The sequence below is a fragment of the Ictidomys tridecemlineatus genome, chromosome 8 (genome assembly GCF_052094955.1).
Source record: "Ictidomys tridecemlineatus isolate mIctTri1 chromosome 8, mIctTri1.hap1, whole genome shotgun sequence".
In the NCBI taxonomy this organism is placed as follows: domain Eukaryota; kingdom Metazoa; phylum Chordata; class Mammalia; order Rodentia; family Sciuridae; genus Ictidomys; species Ictidomys tridecemlineatus.
Genome location: NC_135484.1, coordinates 88,317,335 through 88,337,926, shown reverse-complemented (window position 1 = coordinate 88,337,926; position 20,592 = coordinate 88,317,335). Strand labels below are relative to the sequence as shown.

Here is a 20,592-nt window from a genome sequence, read left to right as displayed (position 1 = left end):
GAATCATATGGTAATTCTGCTTTTTACTTCTTTTCAGAAACTTCCAATACTGTACTCCAAAAAGTCTGCAACATTTTACATCATCATCAACATTATACATGAATTCAAATTCTTACCAACACTTGTTATTTTGTTTTCTGTTTTTAATAGTAACTATCCTAATGGTTGTGAGATTATATATACTGTGGTTTTGATTTGCATTTCTCTGACAATTAGTGATATTGAATATTTTTTCATGTGCTTGTTGCCCATCTGTATAACTTCTTTGTAGAAATAATTATTCAAATATTTTGTCCATATTTTAATCAGATTATTTGAGGGTTTGGGCTACTGTTGAGTTATAAGAGTTGTTTTTGTATTCTGGATATGACCCATTATCAGATATGTGGCTTAAATATATTCTCTCTCATTCTCTAAGTTAGTCTTTTATGCTATTATTTTCTTTTCTGAAAAAGATTTTTTTTTAAGTTCAATATAATTCATTTGTCTTATCTTTTATTTATCTTATCTATGTATATTCTTGGTGTCATTGTCAAGTAATTGTCAAATCCAATGTCATGAACCTTTTTTTTCCCTTTTTATTTTATTTATTTATTTATTTTGTGTGTGTGTGTGTGTGTGTGTGTGTGTGTGTGTGTGTGTGTGTAGGGGTTTTATTATTTTTAGGTTTTACATTTTGGCCTTTATCTTAGTACTGCTTTTGCTGCACCTCTTAAGCTTGGTATGTTGTAGTTTTACCTTCATTTGTAGCAAGGTATTTTGTGATATCTGTGAATTCTTTCTCAACACATAACTTGGTCAAGAGTTGTGTTAACTTTCATATATTTGCAAAATATCCTGTTTTCCTTTTGCTGTTGATTTCTAGTGTTGTTCTACTGTATTTAGAAAAGATACTTGTTATAATTTCAGTCATCTTCAGTTTAATAAGACTATTTTTATGGGTAATATACTCTGGAGAATATCTAGTGTGTCCTTGAGAAGAAACTGTTCTGCTGATATTGTATGTAGGTATGTTAGGTCCTTCTACAGTGCTGATCATGGCCCATTTTCTTTTTTAATCTTCTGTTTAATTGATCTATACATTATTGAAAGAGTTGAAATCTAAGATTATTATTTATTTCTCAATTTAATTTGTCAGTGTTTTCTTCATATATTTGTGTGCTTATTCACTTAGATTGGTACATCATCCTGGCAAATTGATCATTTTATCATTACATTATTTTTTTTATCCTTTGTGACAGTTTTTGACCTAACTTCTATTATGACTAAGTATAGCCCAACCCTACTCTTTCAGTTACCATTTACATGAAATATTTTTCCAATCCTTCACTCTATGTATGTTGGTATAGCTAAAGTAAGTCTCTTATAGTCAGCTGCTTTGAAATCTTAATCATTTATTAATTCTCTTTGATATATGGTTTGTGTGCCCTAAACATCTTAAGATTGCAAAGACTATGCAGAATCAGTTGAATCTCCTTTCAATGGATGACTTTACACATTTTTAAATGTTTTAGATATCAAGTAGCACAAATCTCAAGGACAGAGAAGAATTTTATTACTTTAGTCATGAAATCCATTTGGCTATAAGATCTGCTTTCCTAGCTATGAATATAAACGCATATGCAGCCAGGAAGCATTAGTAGATCACAAAGCCTGACATGGCATATCAGAAGCCAGATATTCACTTATGCAAATTATAATAAATTGATGGAATAAATTGAAGAAATTTTGTACAGTATACACTTTTTTTAGAAAAAGGGAGCCACTGCATAATATAAATTTCAATACCATGATATTGGCATTACATATTAAGCCAACATGGTAAAAATTTCTATATTTTGTTCAGAATGTGTTTGTATTTAATAAAACATTCAAACGTGTTTTGAACACTAAAATGTGCCAAGCATAAGGCAAACGAGTCTACATTTATATGTAGACCCCGTTCTCACCACTCTTAAGAGTTTACCCTTGTGGAAAAAGACATGTATAGAACCAATGGGTGCTGTGATAGAATTTGGTATATGTTACTGTGCTGTGGCAAAAGGTAAGGGGTACCTATACAAATCAGATAAGTACACCTGAATGCATAAATAGATTGTCATGTATACTTTCCCTATTAAATTCTAACTAATTACAACACAACTAGCAAAACCATGACATATACTAGGGACCTTCTCCAACAGGCCAGTTGTTGAGTAACTGATGAACCTGACCCCGTATAGTACTCTACATAGGGCTCCCCACAGCTCAGTGCCAACACTCCCCATATTCCCAGAACACACAAAGAAGTTCATAAGTATCTTAACATAATTGCAAATTCTTAAATAGAATACACGTGCTTACATTTTCCAGTAATTGATCCATTTATGTAACTTGAAAAATAATACAAATACCTTTTTACTATAAAATTACCTAACATTAATTAAAATTGGCAGTCACTGGGTTTCATTTATAGCAAGGGAAAAAAAAAGATTTTAAACAGAACCAGAGTAAGGGGGTAGATGGAATTTGAGTGGTGTGTCAATATTTTAGTTTTATATAACCAAACAAGAATTCAAACATACTCAGGCTAACCTGAATAAAGAATTAGCATCTGTGTGTTTAGTGCCCAATTTTTTCTTTGGGAGAAACCTGCAAAATTTTTTCTGGTGGTAACACAGACATTCCCTGAACTCTTGCTATAGACATCTTGTCATTCTCCAAGAGGCCTGTCAACTCTGCTAATATGATCAATCACCCAGGAGGGCCTTCCAGCTTTGTTAATTCCATTTATTTCCGTCTGGTTTCCTGATTAATTTTACTCACAGACAAGATAATTTGGCAAAAGTAACTTGATATTTAGAGCTTAGTGTTATATTTTTCTCAACATAGCTTAGTGTTACATTTTTCTCAACATAGTTTATGGGACTGATTTAACATTAAATGAAACCAAGGACAGCTACCTGGCTATCTGTTTGTAACCACTTGCATCCCAAGAAAAGGAAAATATACTCATGACTTATGGATTTTTCCCTGTTTACTATTTGGTACACACCTTCTTGTGTTTGAATTTGTTATTTGACTAAATATATGAGAAACTGGGTTAAAAATGTTGTTCCACTCCAAGTATGCTTCCAGTTCCTCTACTACTAAATACAGTAAATTCCAAATTGTGGAATAGTTCAGCATAATTTTCTAGAAAGTTCTATTTTGTGTCAAATATGAGTCCATTAGAGGAAACATCATCATAATGAATGTGAGGTTCAATATAATTTCTACTCTACCACATTAAAACTACAGTACTTTGATGATATGCCTGTTTTTAAAAAGTGTGTTTTGTAAGTTTAAACATGCTTTAATCATAAGACCAAACAATTCCACTCCCAGAATTTACCCAAGACACATAAAAATAAATGTCCTCACAGAGTGTGTATGACAATTATTTGTAATAGCCATACAGGACTATTCATAAAAGTTAAAAACCAAAGTAGCCCAAAGTTCACTTAATTGATAAATATATAAATGAATTGTGGTACATCTACAATTTGTACATTTATTTATATATGTACATTTATTTATATATGCACAATTTGTACATTCATTTATATATATTTATTTATATATGTATAATAATAAATTTATTCCATCAATTTATTATAATTTGCACAATGTGGTACATTCCATGGAATATTACTTAGCCATAAAAAAGAACCAAAAAGTATGAATCTCAAAAATATTATGCTGAGTTGAACTAAGTAAAAAATAGTGTAGTATATGATTCTATTGAAATGTAATGCTAGAAAGGGTCAATTCATAATGACAGCCTGTCCATGGTTTCTGGGATCATGGAGAGGAGGGGACCAAGTCAAAGGAGATCAAGGAAATTATTTAGTGCAAGGAATTGGTTATCTGTTTTGATTGTTGTGGTGTTTACATGCTAGTAATCTCCCCAAATAGTATCTGTCCTTTGAAAGAGAAGATGATTATTTCACATCTTCAAAGAGGGATGAATATACTTAATTTTTGTGTGTGTATGTATAAAAGTACAATCAAGTTTTTCAATCTTTAAACAATGGGTGATCTACAGCATTTTATAAATTTTAAATGAAAATTTTTAAGAACTAGGAAAATTTGGTTCAGTTATGTGATTCCATATAAAATCACTTTAATTTTTTTGTGAATGAACTGCACTTGGTATGGTATTTCAAAAAAACATGTATGTTTCTTTGAGGACATTGAGATTAAGCAGCAGCCTGTAAATATTTGCTGAAATGAATGGGAGTGAGAATTTGCAACAACACTTATTTAAAGGCTGCTTACTCTTACGTTGTTCCAAATTCCAAATTTCATCTTAATGCATTTTGGGAGAATCCAAGAACTGCCAAGATGGCACTTTGAAAGAAGAGAATTTGGTCTCCTTAAGAATAAAACTGCTAGATCCTCCTTGAGATAATGAATTCTGTTCATTCAAAGATTGCCTGAAGGTGTGAGTTCACAGTCCATTGCTCTTCTGGGTGAATCAGGTTTAAGTAATTGGAAGCTTGTCAGTAGTGATGTTTTTTCATCTTTTCTGTATCTAAAATGGTAAAATGGTTCTTTTTCCCCAAATTTTCTAGGTTCAGATAGAGTTCGTTTATAACAGTAAATTGACTGTCTTTCCATGAATAACATCATATCTATGTTTCAACTTAGGATGTATTTAATGTCATCCCAACAGATATTGAGCTGTATGAATTATAATTTTCACCCTTTCTTCTTTTAATCATAATTATTCTGTTTCAGAAATTATACTGTTGTTAATTCCAAAATCATCGTGGTCACAATAAGGCCTGAACCCAAAACAACTGACTCGTTTCTGGAGATAGAGCTAGCTCATTTGGCTAATGTAAGTACTATCTACTTGGCATTCAGTTGCTTTCAGAATTACCCTTTTAAGAAGATCAACAATAATACCTTGAACCAATAGTGTCAGAACACGTTTTTTAAGCTTTTATAGTTGGAAATGTATTCATTTGTTATGATCACATATAAACAGGACACTATATTGTTCTATGTTTTTGTTTCTGATAAAGCACTCTTCAGTTTATCCAAGATAATAGTTAATAAATTATTTTTCTGTGCATACATCTTTATCGAACTCTATGCTAGACCTGGGGAATAAGAATGTAAACAAAAGCTTAGTTCACTGTGTGATAGGAAACACTGGCACATAAATTCATGGATTTGAGTTACATGCAGCAACAGAACTTATAAAATTAGCACAAAGGAGATCAGTTGACTTGGGAAGGTGGAGTGAGTCGGGCAGCAGGTTTCAACATTTAAGTCGACTTCAGCATTGGGGAAGGGGCTTTATAACTTCCTGAGTGCTCCACTGGTCTAAACTTCAACCTTCCATCATCCCAGAATGACAAGCACCTTTCCTTAAGTCCATTCAACTGCAACTGAAATGCTTTAAATCATGCTCGGTTCTATATTGAAATTAATTTTTTTATCATTTATACATTCACTTTAAATACTTAAATGATTAATGGGTAAGGACAAGGAAGGTAATTCTTATCAAGATCTCCTCATAATACTTTCATACCTCCTCTATTAAAGTTATCCAATCTTATCTTGTATGCATGTATATTTTTATTATTTCTTGAAATGTTTTTATCAAGTTGACTTTCATATTAAAAAAAGAAGCAAAAACTGATTAAGCCATTTCCCCAAGTTTATATAATTAGAGAATGACATAATAGAATTCATACTCACATCCTTTGGGCTACAAAACTTGTGTAATTTCTGCCATTGTGTAATTTCTGATTTCCTCAAGAAATTAGCCTTAGTTTCATAGAAAATGATAATCATCTTCCCCGTGAACTGCTTTTTGTTAAGCTGCCTCAGGCTTCCTAGACTGTTTAATGAAAACTGCAAATCTTCCCTTAATAACTTTCAAATATCACAATTAATATTTGAAAAATTAGGTCTTTTGCTACTTTTGCCAAAATGTGACCATACTGGTTGTTTCTAATCTCAAGAATGTTTTATTTCTTTAATATCTACTCCCTCATACCTTCCTATAGCTCTAATCTCATTATTCTCCTAAAAATTGGGAGACGCATTTGAACATTTGAACATGTGCTTTTGAATAAGGAGCTTATTTGTGTGTTCAAGGTTGTCTATGAAAATGTCTATCACTTTGCCTGTTTTTATTGTCATGAAATTTCTCTACAGTTACAAGAATTGGTGCAAAATAGTAAGAGATATTTAGTTTCCTATGAAAATTATAGAATTACAAAATTAAAGTAATACAGTGTCAGAACATAGGCCTTGTTCTTTATGCAGAAAAATTTTCTATAAGTGAATATTTGTAGGACTTTCCTAAATAAAGATGAAAACATTATTTAGAATTTGAAACCATGTTAGAGGAAAATTGTTTGAATTTTATATAACTTGAAAAATAGTAACCTCAAAAATAGTATTGATGCAATAGTTTCTACTTTAATTCAAGAAAACTATTTGTAAAGAATACATTTAAGCTTGGACTCAAACTTTTATCTTTTGATAATATATTTTGACAGCCAGTTTATAAAAGAGGTAAACCATGTACTAAACATTATTTTTCAAATATGGGAAACAAATGTACAATCAGCAGATTTTATTAAGCACCAACTAGACACTGGAGTGGAGTGAAAGTCAGCATATAAGAAGGAGGAGATAATGATCATAAGGCACTTCGGATGAATTCTGTCTTAATATTTTGAGTAAGTGAATTGATCAGCCACCAAAAGAATATTCTCTCCACTCTAAAAGACCCAGAGTTTTTTTAAAAAAATATATAGATAAATACCTTACAAAACGGAATGAGGAAACAAGAGGAAGAAAAAAAGTTTCTGCTGGAGAAAGAAAAAATGAAAGTGGTCTTACTTCAATTCCCCCTCACCTGCAGTGCTGCTCCACACCTGTGCTCAAAGGCCACCTGTGCTCAGAAGCCACTGCAACTCCAGCCACACAAGGAGCTTTGCTGGGATCTCCTGGATTTTAAATGCACGGCACCACCTATACAGCATAGACAGCTCTTTATGCTTTACCATTTTAATTTCTAATGATAATTTCATCTGCAATTATATTCTTAACCAAATTAGATTTTCAAAAACACTGTATTGTTCACTGAAGTAAGGAATATGGGACTGACTCTTTCAGACATCTTAATATTTATTACCAGTCTTAAAAAGATATTTTCTACATACTAATATTAGTTTGATTTCATTGAAGTGGTCACTAAAAAAGCCTACACTGAAAGATAGCAATCTTAGCTAAAACATGAGGATTGAAATTGATGGAAACAAGCTCAATTTTTATCTATATTCATTGCCTTTGTAATTGGATATGATGTGTCTCTCTAATAATAAATATGTCTACTTTCACCTATTTTCTTATAATAAAATTATTTTCCATACTTTTCTGAGCTTAGGAAAAAATAACAGCTTACAAACTACATCTGTTTCATAGGATTTTCTATGTGAAGAAAAGGAAAAGTGGGAATTAAAAGTTATATAGTGAGTCTAGGGGAAAGCCTGTTAACATTTTCTAAATGAAATATGTTTTTTTCTAAAAAGCTTTTTATCAAATAGATTTTATAGTATGTTAAATGTAATAAAGCCCTTGGGAAATGGTAGGAATAAGAAATATATAGAACCCTGCAGTTCCAAATTGCAGTTAGCAAAGCTAGTTGCAGTTTTAACCAGGTTTTAAGTCATTAATGAGTAAGACACTATTCTTACTTCAGATTCTCAGTCTTATGTCTTCATTGTCATGACCATATAGACTCTGGATTTCTGATGCTTCATGCTTAGTCATAGCAATCATTGGCTTTTAAGAAATATTACTTTTTCCAGGAAAAGAATTTTGCATTTCATATTACTGAAGGGTTTTTCAGAGTAACACTTAAAATTATCAATTGGTAGAATCTACAACACATATGGAAAGTTAATAATTTTTTGAACATAGTTATTGAGAACTAAGTATAATAGGAAAACTCTGTATGTACACACACACACACACACACACACACACACACACACACAGTGAGGATGCCCTGTGTCTGACAAGTCTGGACCTACTGTGTCTTTCCAGAATGGATAACATCCTCATATTTAAAGATGAGCTAAAATAATAGAAAATAAATGAATTTTAGTTATCTTCTGCTTTATCACCTTTGCAAGCCTGAAATGCATTATTTTTTTTCTAATAAGAGTTCTTCTGCATAGTTCCATTTTGAGTGGAAAGATGGAGTAGACTATACTGGCCTGTAGTCTAAACTTGCCCTTTTTTAAAAAATTCCCCTCTGTGAAGCAACTCTAATGGTCTAAGTAGGGTGTTACTCCTGTCTTTCAGGGTTGAGGAAAAACCCATCAGATTTATTTGTATTTCTCAAACTGATCATGTGCACAAAAAAAAAATCTCATGGGAATTTTGCACTTGTGAGTTTTGTTTTCTTTGTCTTATTTGCTTACATACTAACAGGATCAAACTAACCAATTAAGAAATTTGACTTTTGTATGTGAACTAAAATTAATCATGATCCAAAGCCTGTGTAAATCATGGAGGAAAACAGAGTGGAGAGTGTATTTCTTGCTACTATTAGAGAAGCATGAGAAATGATATGAAGAAATCCCAGCATTCATCAGGAAGTGTGTTCATGAACATCAAATTCTAAAAGCTTAAAGAATTAAAAATCATTTGGCAAAACTTTAAAAGGGAAGTCTATGCATCAATAATTTTTACAAAGGGGTATTATTAGCAGTCCTTTGTTTTTTAAATTACTTTTGTGCCCTAGCTTTTGTCCATTTGGTAGAGCTTTCTGGTTTTCCTACTTACTACTCTTGGTGATTTTTATGGGAGTCTTGAAATGCTAACTAGACAAGGAGATTGATGGCTCTGCTACAGATGAAATTGAGATGGAAATTATTTTCTAGCTACATTTTTTTGTGTTTTATCATAAATTCCTAAACTGAGTAAGCATCTCCTCACCTTTCAAATTTGGTTTATTTTTATTCATTTTACATAATTGATATTCTCCAAAAAGACTTTCAAATAATTGTGCAGTCATAGGAGTAGGTGTTGACAAATTTTTCCAGTAAACAGTCAGATAGTAAATATTTTAGGCATCAGAGCCTAATAATTTGTCACATGTCCTCAACTATCTCTTGCAAGTAAAAGCAGCCAGAGACAGTATATAAACATATAGAAGTGGCTCTATCCCAGTAAAATTTTCTTTACAAATATAAGTGGCAGGTCAAAGTTAGTTCACAGGCTATAGTTAATCAGCCTCTCTATGGTATGCAGAATAATAGCCCCTTACAGATGTCCACATACTAACAACTCTCAGAACATGTGAATATATTACATGTTCAAAAGGACTTTAGTATATTACATGTCAAAAGTGATGTTACATGTGTATTACATGTCAAAAGGAACTCCTGTGTGATGTAAGGGTAAGCACTTTGAGATGGAGAAATTATTCCAGATTATATATTTATGCCCAGTTTAAATAAACGAGCTATTAAAAGCATAGAATGTTGCCCAGCAGTGAACAAAAATGTGAAATGTAAGGATTCAGCCAGCCTCAGCTGTCTTGTCCAGACAAGGAAAAGGGCCACAAACCAGAAGATGCAGACATTCTTAAAAGCTGATAACAACCCCAGTTCGTCAACCAGGAAATGGGGAATGCAGTCCTTTAATCAGAAGGAACTGTAACCAAATTCATCTCCAGATTCTCAGAGAGAAATGAAGTTCTGCCAACACTTCAATTTCAACCTGGTGAAACCCTTAAGTAGAACTGAACTCTTAGACTTTTGACCTATGGAAACTGAGAAATTTAAAAAAAAGGGGGCGGCTGTACTGTGCTCCTATGATTGTGGTAATTTTTTTTTTAACAGCAGGAATAGAAAACTAAATACATCCTGAACTGGAGTAATACAAAAAAATTTTTAGAAATTGAAAGTATTATACAAATATACATTGATAGTATTGTTTTGAATCAGATGTACTATAATACTAATAATACATTATTCAATGAAAAGCAACTAGCAACTGGAAAGTATTTTGTCCTGAGTTTTATTAGTAGCACTTTATTAACTTGATCACAAGTTTGTAAAGTGATAGTGGACTATTAGGGGAAAATGGAGAACATCATGCAATAGCATTGCCTAGGCAGCCAAAAGAAGGGCTGTGCAGAAGGAGGTGCTGAATGTCCTGCAGAACCCTGATATCTGCACAACATATCTTCAGTCAGCATGTGGACTATAGGAGTGAAAATCACCCTTGCCTGCCTTAGTATCTGCTATAAACTCATATGATTATTACTAGGACACATTATTAAACTTGAATATAAAGGGAAAGACCTAACTGGTATGCTACGTGGAATCTAGGGATTTGGTGTTGATTTATTAAAGCTATGCGCTACTTCAAATCATAGGAAATACTCAGACAGTTTTTTTTAAAGGCGTATTTTTTTTTTTTTTTTTTTTTTTGCTGAAAGATGCACTAGACCCTGTGTAACCATTGTTAGAAATGATGCAAGCATATAGGGATAATCTTTCCTAAGACATCAATGTTGAAGCAATGATTCTTTTTGAAGGATACACATTTTTAAAAGCTCCTGATTATGGTTCTACATTTTACTGCTTCTAACATGACAAACAGTATTCTTTAGGTAATAATAAACAATCAGGCTAATGACAGGTCTCAGAAATTAGAGAAGCAAGCTGTTACCACATCCATAAAAATGGTGTCATCTGGTTAATGTGGTCTACTGAGTAACTGGATAGTAGAAGCTGAATTAACTATATGCTCTCTCCTCATGGTCCCATTAAATAGCCACCATCTTCCTAAGAAGAGTATTGTGACACGGGTATGACTCCTCCAGATAAAACAATATTCTGCATTTCTCTTTTCAATCATTTTTAGTTCATTGTCCTACAGCTAAATCAAGCTCTTTATTTTCCATAACCTTGGTTTAACTGGCTTGTAATGTGATGTTTCCTATAGAATCCTCACAAGTCCATTCAAATATTCTATGCTTCCAAAATAAGTAAGAATACATTATTACATCATCAATGAGGCCCATTTGACTTCAGATACAAGACAACTACCACCCCCCAAAATAAAAAATAATAATAATATATAGAAAGAGTAAGAGCTAGACTTAGTTCATTTTAAGATTCATTGAAAATATTAAACCATCAACCTGGGAATGTGGCTCTGTGGTAGAATGCTAGCCTTCTACTTGGGTTGGATTCCTGGCACCACAAAACAAACAAACAAAAGCTATGCCAAGGACCACTAGCATAAATAGTGGTCCTAACCTTGAGAATATGTTTGAAGAATATGCAACAATCACACTTTGAACGACATCATCCCGTTGAGTGATGTATAGTACTTTCAGGGACTTTGGGGCTATTTTTCTGTTAAAAGATATACTCCTGAAAGGGTTCCCTTTCTCTGATCAGCTTAGTAACATCTCATAGATTTGACTATAGAACAATTTACATTTACTAATGCCTTATTTGCCTAGCAGGAATTCCTAAGATTTTTTAAAAATGTGTCCTTTTTCAACTAATAGTAAAATTATAAACTGGATGTGAATTCATCTTTTGTAGGTCTGGTTAATTTGTGCAATTGCATATAATACAACAATTCAATTTTAGTGGGAATCAAAGTCAGAATAAGCTCAGCAAAATCTAGTTGGTTTGGGGTTTTTGTTTGTTAGGTTGGTTGGTTGGTTGGTTGGCTGGTTGGTTGGTTTTGATTTTGGTTTTAATGCTGGGAATTAAACTTAGGTTCTTGCACATGCTAAGCACATATTGTACTGGTCATTTTTTTGTGTGTGATGCCTTGTTGTCTAAAATTTAGAAAATTAAAGAGAGATGGTATAGTGTCAGGTAAACAGTCCCTCTCTCATCCATGCTCAAGAAATCAATGTACAATTCATTGGATTACGTGACAGAAAGAATCATCCTAGAACATCTGACTCAGAGCACTGGAAATGTTAAAATAGTTAAGATGAAATCATTGCCCTTCTTCGTGTCCTGAGCCACTTTATCTATTTGCTTACTTTGTCTCCACAGGCAAGAGATTATTTTTATTTCAAGAGGACAGAAAAAAGTTACAAAAAAGTTATGAACTTTCCAGATTAGTAATTTATTACAGTATTTGAGTATGATCAGTTTTAAAAGTTGAATAAAACAGAGTAAGCATGTTACTTCTTTTTTAATTTTACTTTTAATTGACAAACAAAAATTGTATTTATGGGGTACAAAGTGATGTATCGATATATGTTTATAATGTGCAATCATTAAATCAGTCTAATTAACACATCCATCACCTCACAAAGTATAATTAAGATAGGAGTGATAAGCTTTAATAATCTATCGCACAGAATGGTGACTAAAGTAAAATATTAAAGCATTGTATATTTTAAAATTGTTAGATGTATAGATTTTAAATGTCTCTGACATGTTATTTCTTTTTCTTTTTACATCTTGAGCAATGATTCTCCTAACTTGATGTAGATAAAAAATTATTAAAATGCACATTTCTATTTTTAACACACATCTCAAAATTCCTAGAACCAAGGAATCTAAGTTAAGTCAGCACCCTAGATGATTCTAGAGTAGGTCTAGGGAAAATGATTTGAACATTATGAAGAGAGCAAGTGTATGATTAAGATTAAAATAGCATGTGAATTTGAATTTATCCATATTTTAAAACACTGGGGAAAAACTTGAAGACACTTGGACCTTATTTACTTTTATTGTAATTTCTTTTTTTCTTTAGTATAAGCAACTTCACTCAGATCTCTGCTCAAATTATTAAGGCTTAATAGTGATTCTTTCCCAGTATGCATCTGCTTCCCTGGTCTGCTGCTGACTGGGTTGACTTTTTGTTATAGCACCTATTACCATCTAGCAGATTACATATTTGTCTGTTGTGTTTTTGTCACTCTCCTGCCCCTTCACCATAATGACATCTATGAGGCAGGAACTTGGTTTCCTTCCACCATGTATGAAAGTACCTTGAAGGATACCTGGAATGTACTAGGTATTAACTAAAAATTTTTTGCATACATAAATAAATAAATGGATGACCTTGTTTAAATCATCTTGCTAACTTTCTTCTACATTCTGTACATTGTGAGAGGTTTTTTGTTTGTTTGTTTGTTTGTTTTACTATAGTGAGGATAAAGTATTCCATGGGGGGGGGGGGCAGTGAGAAGAAAGTTTTGAAAGAATAAAAGAAATTTAATTATAAATATCATAGTAGAATATTTGAGAACTAGAGCTAAAAAGGATGTCCAAATCCCCTATTTTATATTAAGATAAGAAAAAAAAGGGAAAAGAATCACCCATAGAAAGTCATTGACCAAAGCCGGGGCTACATTCCTACTACTTAATAAATACAGTCCTTGATGTTGAAACAGAGAAAGTAATAGAAAACAACAAAGATGCTTAAAAGTGGTGCATAGAACAACCTGTGGTAACTGGATATTGTCATGGTGCATTTTCAAAATGATTATGAGGGTATGATTAAAATGTTTTAACTCAAGTTAAACTGTACTATTTTGAGTAGAGCCAAGAGAGGCGGATTGTTTGATTTGCCAAAAAACGTGTTTATCAAGAAGAGTATATCTTTCCCAAAAGTTTTCAAATACATGCAGTTTTAATACTTTCAAGTGTCAATTATATTGACAGCTTGATGAATTAATCTTCATTAGCCCATCTGTCTCATTTACCTGACAACTTCTGTTTTCTTAGTTTGACGTATTTCTTAAGTTGGCTTGTAGAGGTGAAGTTCACAGCTTGCTGGATTCCCTCTAGCTCCCGTCGGTCCATTTTGTTACTGCTCTCCATGGGGCTCACCATTTCCTATTCTTGTTTTCCTGTAAATTCCTTATAAAAGATATTGTAGAACAGTCCCTTTCAGAAAAGTATCTAAAATTTGTAACATATTTTCCAAGTAGTTTCTTAGAAGAACCATTTAGCCAGTATATATGTATTTTCATAAGGTTAGAGTTCATTCATTATTGGTTTTTGCTTTATATTTTCCATTTCCAATTCTTATGAAGTAATTGGTCTTCCAGGAACTAAGATTTCTCTAATTTTTTGTCCTGCCTATTTGTCTAAACTTCAAATGTTTAACTTATAGACCTCATCTCATCACAAGCCTGTGCATTGTGGTTATTCTAGGATAAATATCCACAGAGGAGTATCTGACTGTTTTGTGCATCCCAGTATGTATACCCCAAGATTGAATGGTGCATTTGGAATGCATAATAACTCTCAGGTGAATGGAGTTTTTGAATTTTCATAAGAACAGGAAGAGAGAGAAGCATGCAATGGGTTAAGAAGTAAGGGGTAAAGAAGGTGAAGGAAAAAAATGAATATTGACCAAGGTGTGGAATAAAAGAAGCATTTCTCATCTTTATGTTTTCATTTGAAATTTTTTAGGGGAGTCAAAAGGAAAAGATATCCAAATTTTTAGTTTATATTATATTTATTTTCTAATGTTACTAGATTTTTGTCGTAACATGTTGTGAATAATACTTATAAAATAATAAGCATATAAGCGGTATCCAGAATTGTTTTATGTAGAGATTTATCTTAAACTCACACTTAGATTAGCAAAATCAATGCATTAGATTCAGAGGTCTCTTATCTCAGGTTTCTCACCTACATTTGGTTTCTAAAGCCATGAAATGTGCACACCCACACCCTTCATCGTGGAATTCCAATGATATTGCTCTGGACCCTGTTGAATAAAAACCTTGATGGTTACAGCATAACATTATGATACAGTGTTTTAACTATGCTGAAAGTTTATCAAAAATTCACAAGCTATATAAAAAAATCCAGGTTAATCTAGATAATATCTCATAAAGTAGAAGAAGATACCAGTTTGAAGAACCATTCTCTCCTTCATCCCATGAACATAGGATCTGTGCTTTCTGGAAGAGCAGATAAGGACCCAAAGCATCCATGAAATACACTCAGACTAGCACAGGCTCATTGTCTTTTATGCAAGAAACTATCACTACTGATGTTTCTATTTCCCTTGTGTTGTAACATAATCATTTCACGTGAGTTATCTATCTCTATAGGCCTGTAACTTTTTTCAGGGAAGAGAATTTTTTTAACGTTCTAGGGGCATAGCATAGAAGTATGAGCATTTGACAGCCAAGAAATTTTGGATACATGGTCTTAGAAGAACCTGGAGAGTAGTTGTGGTACTACAATGTTGGAGTTAGTCAAAGGCATCAATTAAAATAGATAATGAGACTGAGATGTGTTTTATAAAACTTAGATTAATAAGCTTACTTTTTATTTCTAACAAATTTTTAGAATGGATCCAGGCAATATCACTTAGAAACACACAGCAAAGATACCACCTAGATTTTTAGAGAGATTGCTTTTATCAGACACACTCCAGTAACTATCTGTTTATATGCAAAGCTGAAACCTAAGGGTTGGATGGTAGCTTGGTGGCACCAGTGGAGCAAGTCTACCTGTAGAAGGGAGCCAGTGACCTTTTTGGAAACTGTTATTTTTAAATCGTGCTGGCTTGTTCATTACTTTTATCAACAGTTTGGTTGGATGAGGACACAGATAATCATGTTTGCTTTTAATCCTGTAATGTCACAAAGCTTGGAAGCAATTATGACTGTGTGGGATGCCAAAATCAGAATTTTAAAAGCTCCCAAAAGACTGCTATGTATGAGTAATGCCTGCTAAGCTCAGGAAGCAAATACCAAATATCTTATGTGATCCTAGTTTGCATTGTTGGGAATATGGCATCTAAATTGGATAGGCAGTAGCACTGCTCTTCTCTGCATGGGTGGGCACAGAGGATGATTACCCTAAGTGAACTCTAAAAGTGTATGCTCCAGGAAATTAAGGGCATGGAAGATAAAAGAATTTGAACCACAGAATATGTTTAATGGATAACAGAAGACTCTTCAGGGGTATGATAGAATTTGTACAAATCTGAGATTTTGCTTAAAGAAAAAATTAAGTTATTTTCAAGGTGGGGCAAAATAAAATCCAATCAATGTAAGCAAGTAGAAAGGAAAAAACACTTTTCCAAAAATCAGTTTTCATCAATACACAACCCTAGACAAGTGTGGAGAACTCACTGTGTCATCCTGAAAGTGATGGTGGCTACTCAATATAAAATTATTCAACAGAATAAAAATCTAGCACTTTTTTTTCCTTAAAAATTCATTAAACACTATCTGATACAAATATTATCCCTTGATTAAGAGGATAATGAATGTCAACCAACTCTCTGGAAATGGAAAATTAATGCAATCTTAGAAGAAGCAACTAGAGGCTGAAAGGGAGGTGATGCTGATGAGTGCACACAGGTATAGTACAGGATGCATTCTTTAGCCTTCAGGGAAATGCAAATCAAAAACACACTGGGGCAGGGGCAGTTGTGGCTCAGAGCACTTGCCTAGCATGTGTGAGGCACTGGGTTCTATTCTCAGTGCCACATATAAATAAATAAATAAATATCCACCAACATCTAAAATAAATTAAGAAAACACACTGAGATTTCATCTTACTGCAGTCAAAATTGGTATCATCAAGAATAGAAGCACAATAAATGCTAATGAGGATTCATGGATAAAGAAAGCTTATACAATATTGATGAGATTGTAAATTAGTGAAGCTACTGTGGCCATCAGTATGGCAGTTCCTAAAAAACTTAAAAAATATAACTAACATATGACCCAACTATACCACTCCTCAGTATAGCCCTAAAGGAATTAAAGTCAGCATACCATAGAGATACCTGCATTCCCATGTTTATAATAGCACAACTCACAATAGCCAAGTTATAGAATCAGCTCAGATGTCCACCAAAAGATAAAATAGGAAAAGAAAATGTGGAATATAAACATGATGGAATATTATTCAGCTACAAAAAATGAACAATATTATGTCATTTTCAGGAAAATGTATGGAACTAGAGATCATCATGTTAAGCAAAATAAGCCGGACTCAGAAATTCTGACAAATATCACACATTTTCTCTCATATGTGGAATATAGAAAATAAAAGATGATATGAAAGTAGAAAGGAAAGTATCATAGAAGAGAAAGGAAACATGGGGAGGGGAAAAGTAGGGTAAAGGAATGTAATGTGGGGTGAATATAACCAAAAATGTTATGTACCTATATTAATATGTCACAATGAAACCATTATTCCATATAATCAATATGCACTAATAAAAAATAAACTAAAAAAAGGGGGATGTTTTCCTTTGATGTAAATATTATCAATACTTTGGTCTTCCTAAAGAAAATAACCCAGAAATTAATATTTTAGAGAAATAAATATGGAGTTAGAAGCATCAAAATATGGTAGCTTCACTTTCAATTTTTAACAGAACTAAATACAGGTTATATTTGAAACAAATGTGTTATTTTCTTAGAATTTCACAAAGTGAGTCACCAAATCTGTGAGAAAGGAAATGCAAATTTCTCATGAAAAAAAAATTGATGTGGAATCTTCAAAGTATCTTACCACAAGATAAGAAATTCACCATTCTATTTGAATTTCAGCTAATCATTTCAAATAATAATATCAAATAATACTTTAATTTTTCATGTGTATACTCACAATATATTTATTACTTCTCTGCTTATTTTTAGGGTACTTTGAATCCCTATTGTGTGTTATGGGATGACTCAAAAACGTAAGTGACAGATGTTTTCTTACATTATTTTGAACTAAATATTCAAAGCACATTAAATTATTTCAGCTGCCTGCTAGTTAACAGGAATGTGATAAGTCAGTAGGATGTGAGTTATACACAGAAAGAAAACATTCTCCTCTTTGAATCTGTAAGACAGCGTGATGAATGTGTGATGATGCCATTGGGTTACTTCTTAAGAAAGGATTGCATTACCTAATGAGTAAAGCACATTGCAATGTAAATTCATTGAGGGCTTTTTTAAAAGCTCTGAGATTTTAGAATTATAGAAGCTCAAATGCTATTTCAATATCTTGTCCTAGTAATTCAGCTTACCACTGCAGAATAAAACAGCAATCTCTATGGTCATTTAGCTCAAACATTACTTGCATGACCTTGTGTCTATTATCAGAATAAAGCAATATTTATATGGTCCTTCCAAACTGCATTCTTATAAAAGCAATGAATGATATCATCTGATTTTTATTCATACGTTTTACAAATTCATGAAGACAAAAGAAAATAATTGTACTAAATAGAATGAGTACTTCTTTCATGATTTTTTAATTGTCAGTACAAGTAATTGCAATGTATCTGGTCAAACTCATATTTATCTCATTGATAATTCTAAGAGATTTTAATGTCTCAAAAAGCAGGAAAAAAAAACATAGTTAAGTCTAAGACTTCAATACCATATATGTTTACTGTGGCTTCCAAATTCTTTTGGCCTTTTTTGGGGGGAAGGTTTTGTTTATTTTGTTTTATTTTCTTTGCTTTTGCATGAAGAGGAGACAAGTATGAGTCAATCCCTAAGGTAAACACTACCATGTGTTTTATGTCAGAGCACCATGTTGTTGAGCTCTGTGTTTTCTAAGAATTTTCTCTGGAGTTCTTCCCCTGAGATTTGCTCTACATCTGAGGTTTTATGAAGTCACTTTCCCTCCCAGAGTCTAGATGAGGAACATGCTTAGAATTTCTAGGAAAAGGGCAAACCCCCTGATACTCTTCTCAGTCCTATCATACTGATATAATTTAAACTACAATTATCTTCATGGGGATGACAAATCAATAATGTTAAGCAGTTTTTTACTATAGGTTCTGATGTCTTATGGATCCTCTTCTTCAGGAACCTAGTACCATAAAGAGATGCCCAACTTGTTCTGGTAGTAATATGAGCTGGTTGCCCTTACTGATGCCATGATTATCTTCTTTTTAGAAATCTCATAGAGAAATTTATGGTAGAAAAATGCTCCCAGGCTTTGCCATTTCTACCATTAGCTAGAGAAGACTGGTGTGTATTTTAAGATGCTTCTTGATGTGTTGTATAGCTGAGGGAAAAGTGAAATGCTACAAAAATCTAATTGAATATTTTCTGCTCAAGGAAAAACTCCTTATTATAGCTATTTTAATATCCATGAATAATAACTAACTTTGACTTAGTTTTGGTATCTTTTAGTAGGAAGAATGTGGTTGTATATTGATACAAACAGGGGAATGTGTTAATTATTCCCAAAGTCCTTTAGGACTGTTCAAATGACACTATAAGAAGACCCAGTTGCCTGCTTTGCACCTTCTGTTAGTTTCCTTTCACAGACAGTGTAATGTGCTAAATTTAATTTAAAAACTATTGGTGTTTGAGGTCAGTGTTATTCTTCAGAATCAAGCACACTCATTTCCCCTCACCATGGTCTTATCCCTCTCAAAGAGCATGTGTAGTTTTACAAAACTCAACTTTCCACTTGTCCTTGAAGAAAACTCACCTGAAAGAAGAGATGTATTTAGCTGTGTTTCAAAGCAGATAATTTCAAGAGATCAATGTAGTTAGTGTTTCCTTGATGTATCTGAAAACAATCAAAAAGCTCTCCTTTGTGACAGAACTTCTGTCCCATCTTGCTTTTTATCAGATTGTCTCATCATTCAAATTATTTTTCTGGGTGAGTTTTTCAACAGTGAAGGTTAAGGCAACTTTATTTTTTCTTTCACATTTGTTTTTCTGTTCCGATCATGTTTGGTATTAAACAGTATTGTAGATCCTTCAAATATAGTTAATAGTGGAGACATAATACTACTTTTTGAAAAATACAGACAAGAGTTGATTTAAATGATATCTTAAAGATCTCAATAATAAAGTTGAGATTCGAAATTGTGCTTTTATTTTAGTTTATTAAGTTTCCATCCTGTTTAATTTTTTAAATTAATTTTTAATAACAAAAGCAATTCATTCAAATATTTTACTTATAAAAGTTTAAAACCCACTGTTAAGGTAAAAAGATTAATTAATCATCACCACCTTGGATCTCTACACCCACCCATATCCCCAAAGTCACTCTTTCTTACATTTTATCATGAATAATTTCTGGCATACATTAACACACTGAAATATATATGCAGTTATAGATATCAACCAAATTTTTACATACATGTTATGTTACTTATAATATGCCTTAATTTTAAATTCAATATATGTTTTGGAAATTTTTATATTATATTTGCCTTTCCTTATTCCTGCTTCATCACATAGACATATCATAATTGATCTAGTATTTCCTAAACCAAGAGCTATTGAAGTGGTTTCTAATTAATTTTCTTCTGTAAACTGTGCTTCTGTGTTTCTCCTTGTACATTTCTCCTAAAGGATGTCTCTGGCCACTTAATCCATAGTTTTACTCTCTTGTTCTCTTCATATCACCCTGTTTTATTTTTCTTACAGCAGGTCTCCCTACTTTCTTATTTGTTTAGTTTCTGACTGTCTCTGCCACTAGAAAATAAGCACCATAAGAGATATGCTTTAAGCTGGGAGTAGTGGCACACACCTGTAATCTTAGTGACTTGAGAGGCTGAAGCAGAGGATCATGAGTTCAACGCCAGCCTCAG

The 20,592-nt window shown here is 32.7% G+C and overlaps 1 protein-coding gene across 4 annotated transcripts in view; it reads left to right on the top strand.

The window, feature by feature from the left end:
- The window catches only part of Adgrb3 (adhesion G protein-coupled receptor B3), a 666,855-nt gene that overhangs the window by 381,400 nt on the left and 264,863 nt on the right, over positions 1-20,592 (top strand). For all 4 annotated transcript variants that reach the window (XM_040282896.2, XM_040282898.2, XM_021732558.3 and 1 more), the window contains 2 exons: positions 4,762-4,864; positions 17,678-17,721. In XM_040282896.2, the coding sequence (XP_040138830.1) occupies positions 4,762-4,864; positions 17,678-17,721 (147 nt within the window). The remainder of the gene's footprint in view (positions 1-4,761; positions 4,865-17,677; positions 17,722-20,592) is intronic.